General features: G+C 30.4%; 1 protein-coding gene across 1 annotated transcript in view; it reads left to right on the forward strand.

Annotated features, from left to right (window-relative positions):
* The first annotated feature begins 365 nt into the window (after positions 1–365).
* Positions 366–4,037, forward strand: part of LOC117170190 — a 23,801-nt gene continuing 20,129 nt past the window's right edge. Inside the window, exons 1-2 of the mRNA XM_033356783.1 lie at positions 366–431; positions 669–724. Of these exons, the coding sequence (XP_033212674.1) occupies positions 408–431; positions 669–724 (80 nt within the window). The 5' untranslated portion in view covers positions 366–407. The remainder of the gene's footprint in view (positions 432–668; positions 725–4,037) is intronic.

Consider the following 4,037-nt stretch of genomic DNA (forward strand, 5'->3'; position numbering starts at 1 on the left):
AATTAATTTTTGAACCACCCTAATATTTAGGTGTCTCAAGAACCTGATATGTATACGATGCTGCGACAGGCTCCTATCAAACGGGACCAATTTTTTTTAAAGTTTCATTGGTAAAAGGAAAGGCATTATTTACGGGAATCGGTTCTCGATTCATTAGCACTTGCTGCGCGTGTTTATGGATTCTTGTGACTGTCAATGTAACGCCAGTAGAGACAAACTCACGCGTGCCACTGAACTCACTTTTTTTTTTTTGAATGTCAAGAGTATGCAGCTCGGAGAGAGTAAAAGAGATGGCAAAAGTGAGAAAAGGGAAGGAGCACATATAAACAGTTCCTCTTTCGTAGCAATTCTCAGTTTGTTATGCATTTCACGTGGACGTTAGACGCCCAGAAATCTGGGGCATCATCATGAAGACGCGCCTTATTTTACAAGTAATTCGAGTCTTTTTTCGATTCTGTGAAAAGTGATGTGATTGCTATCTTTACTCTTACTTTCTTTTCCAATCATAATTTTCTTCTGGAAAGCTTCATCGGATTGTAACTTTTTATAAAAAAAGTAAAAGAGTTTTGAGGAATTAAAAAGTGTCTATGATAAAAATTTATTTTAAAAACTATTTAACACCCTTTTTTATAAAGCTCAAAATATATTTTTTAAATGTTTACTTTTAGATATCATGGCTCTTGTTATTAATAGCCGCTTCTTCGAAGGGAACCTTTTTTCAATAGTAAGTTTTAAAAAAATGTTGATATTTGAAACTCTTTCCATCTAAGTCTGTGGATAACTTTATTAATATTTAGTGATGAGTTCGAGATTATTATAATAGCCGAACTTTCGCTGAACTTCAAACCTTTCTTCAATTTAAAGATATAAGAACTAGATAAAATAACCATTAGTCTTCTGATTTTGAATGTGGAATTTCATGTGGAATAGAGAATCGATTGCCCTCGATTATTATTTCAATTTTAATTGCTACTTTTTAAAAATTGATATCCGGTCTTTGTGAGCAACAGTTTTAAAATGCTAGAATTTATCTCAATTTCGGTACAAATAATGAAACGATATTTTTTCACATAAAACAATTCCAGGTTTATTTGAGAGTAAATATTCGATCAAAAGAGAATCAAAGTTGAAATGATTTATCGAAAAATCAGAGGCTTGTATGAAAATCGCTTTAGTCCAATAAACCTACATCAATTATTTGGAATAAAATATTAATATTTTTTTAATTTATCGTCGTATTCCTGCCATTTATAACTAATGTTAAAATTCAAGAATAATTCCTTTTATTGACCCATGTAGAAAATCATCGGGGTAGATTTAGGTTCAGTTAGAGCAAAAAGGGCCAGGTTGTTCAAAAGTATGTACCAAAAGGCGAAAAATGAACATTGTAAATTTTTTTTTTCCACATCACCTATTCAATCTTTTCGGGTCCAATTTATTTGCTGGCGAGCCAGTCATGCTGAAACTGTTTATTGAGTGTCTGATTCAAATATTTTGTTGCAAATGCCCAAAAACGTCAGGGGGCTTAAAATGACCAAAAGTAAAAAATGAACCTTAAAAAAGATAATTTTCGTCTTCATCTTCTAGTCAACCATTTGGGCCAGGGTGTTTAAGAATATAAAAATTGAAAAACAAACACTAAAAAGAATGCATTTTTTCCTCATCATCTAGTCAATACTTTAGAGCCCCAATCAGGCGCGGGCTAGCTCGTGAGAAACAAAAAATTTCTAACCGTTGCATCCAAATATTTTTTTTTTCACTTTTACAATAACATCCAGGTTGTTCAAAAGTATAAAAAATTAAATATAAACATTAAAAACAAATAATTGTCTCTCATTCAAAAAGTCATAGTAGATTCTTTGAATAGTGTCACATTTGCGGTCAGGGCGGTCTATCCTGGCGCCGAATAGTTCCCCGATAATTTTCTACGTAGGGAATCAGATATACAAAATCTGAAGAAAAATATTAAAAATTCTTTTTTTCTAGTTCTAAATAAAAGTTAAGTTTTTTTTAGGGAATATAAAAAATTTCCAGATCGATGTAAAGTGGAAACGTGAAGCGTGTGATTTAATCCTTCAATAAATGACTCTGTACAGTTCAGTAAACCGACCGAGCTAATCGAAAATTAATTCGCCATTAGCAGCAACAAATTCGTTAGATGCTTGCGAACAAAGCAAATAATTCATAATCCTCTGAACATAATTCTCTGTCAATAATGAAGAGGGAACTTGCGAAGCTTGCTAAAAACCTGTTTCGATTCTCCTACTCTTATTCCATTATTATTTATACTAATTATCCCATTTTTTTCATCCATTTTATATTTCAACCATACTTGATAAAAATGGTATTTATTTCTAAAAGGAGATTCATTTGGAGCAAAAAGACTGAAAACATGCATTATTAAACAAATGAATTGGGCTGTTGATGAACTGCCGAATTTGAGAATTGCTTCAGAAAAAGTTCAAAGTAGGGCGAAATTTAGTTTTACAGTTTTTAATGTTTTACCTATTTCTTAAAGTTGTTTAAATGTGAGAGTTGAACATTTCTTTCGCGTCAATCAAATAATTGCACTTGGTTCATCGACAGTGTAAATAAAAAACAATATTTTCACAATTTTTTTTGAAGATTGCTGATATTATCACTTAATCTTTCACAAATTTCAACAAAAAATAATACACAATTCGCTCATGAATTTAGAATATTTAGAATAAATGTAGATAATATAGCCTAGAAAATTCTCTATGGAATAAAGAGCCTTAAATTCTCTTTCATTTCCTTAAATTGAGTTTCAATCTGTTTAATTCGCTTTTATTCCTTTATATTTTGTTAAAAGTTTTAGAATATTCTTGAATTCCTTTGAATTCTGTTTAAATTTCTTCAATTATGTTCAATCACATTAAACTGCATTGAATAATTAAAAATTTTATTCTATTCCCTTAAATCCTTTTAAATTCAATCAAATTTCTGTAAATTCCGATAAATAATTTTTGTGTCATTTTTGTTTAATGTCTTAAAATTATGTATATTTTTTGTTGAATTTCTTTGATGTGCCTTAATGACTTCGAAATTATTTAACTGGAAATGAATTCCCTTCAATTCTTCGTTTCCTTGAAATCTATTGATTTACATAACCTTATTTCAAACGTTGAATGCACTGAAATCCCCTTACTTTATTTTTAACTCCCTTACATTTTTTTTAATTTTCTTAAGTTTCGTTGAAATCCTTAGAATATTCTAATTTTGTTGCACTGTCAACCAACAATGTCTTCCCAATGACTTCTTGCGGTCACTTTTTTTTTAAATTTAAGCGATATGTATAAACAAATTCACAATTTGACCATTTTTCCAATATGTTCATTAGTTTCTAAAAATTGCTCAAATAATTAACTCTTCTGGTCCACTGGCATGGTGTCATAGTAAAAGTTCATTAGGAATACATTTTTCGATCATTTTGCTTAGAAAATGGAGCTGGTAATACATTTTGAGTTGAATCCGCAGAGAAAAGTGAGCCTAGCTATAGAATCATGTTGAAAATGTAAATTTGTATAAAAATATTATTTAAATAATTAAGAGTTGTTTAAAAATCAACAGTTCTTGTCAGACAAATATGACAATACCTGAATAAAAATGCTTCGACTTGAGTTCGACTTGGTTATGTCTTGAGTTCATTTCCAAGATGTCGATGTCTGGTCGCCTCTCAAAACTGAGTCGAGACATAGGCCTTCGTCTTACTTTTATGGTCACAACAGGTAAAACGGCATTTACTTGTCTCAATATGAGCCTTGGCTTGGCTGAGATGGTTCAATCTTTTTCGGCTCATAAATAAGATTAAAATTGATGAATGAAAAATTTGTAATCATGAAATAAGTTATTTTTAATTTAAAAATTCGGAATCTGTGGGTCTGAACGAGTATAACCCTTAAAACTTTACTTCAAGAAAATAAAAATTCTAAATTTCTACACGGATTTCCTAAGCCGTTAGAAATACACAAAAATAAAAAACTTTTTCGGAATCATCGTCAAACAAGTATAATACA

Source organism: Belonocnema kinseyi, chromosome 1, assembly GCF_010883055.1.
Source record: "Belonocnema kinseyi isolate 2016_QV_RU_SX_M_011 chromosome 1, B_treatae_v1, whole genome shotgun sequence".
In the NCBI taxonomy this organism is placed as follows: Eukaryota; Metazoa; Arthropoda; class Insecta; order Hymenoptera; family Cynipidae; genus Belonocnema; species Belonocnema kinseyi.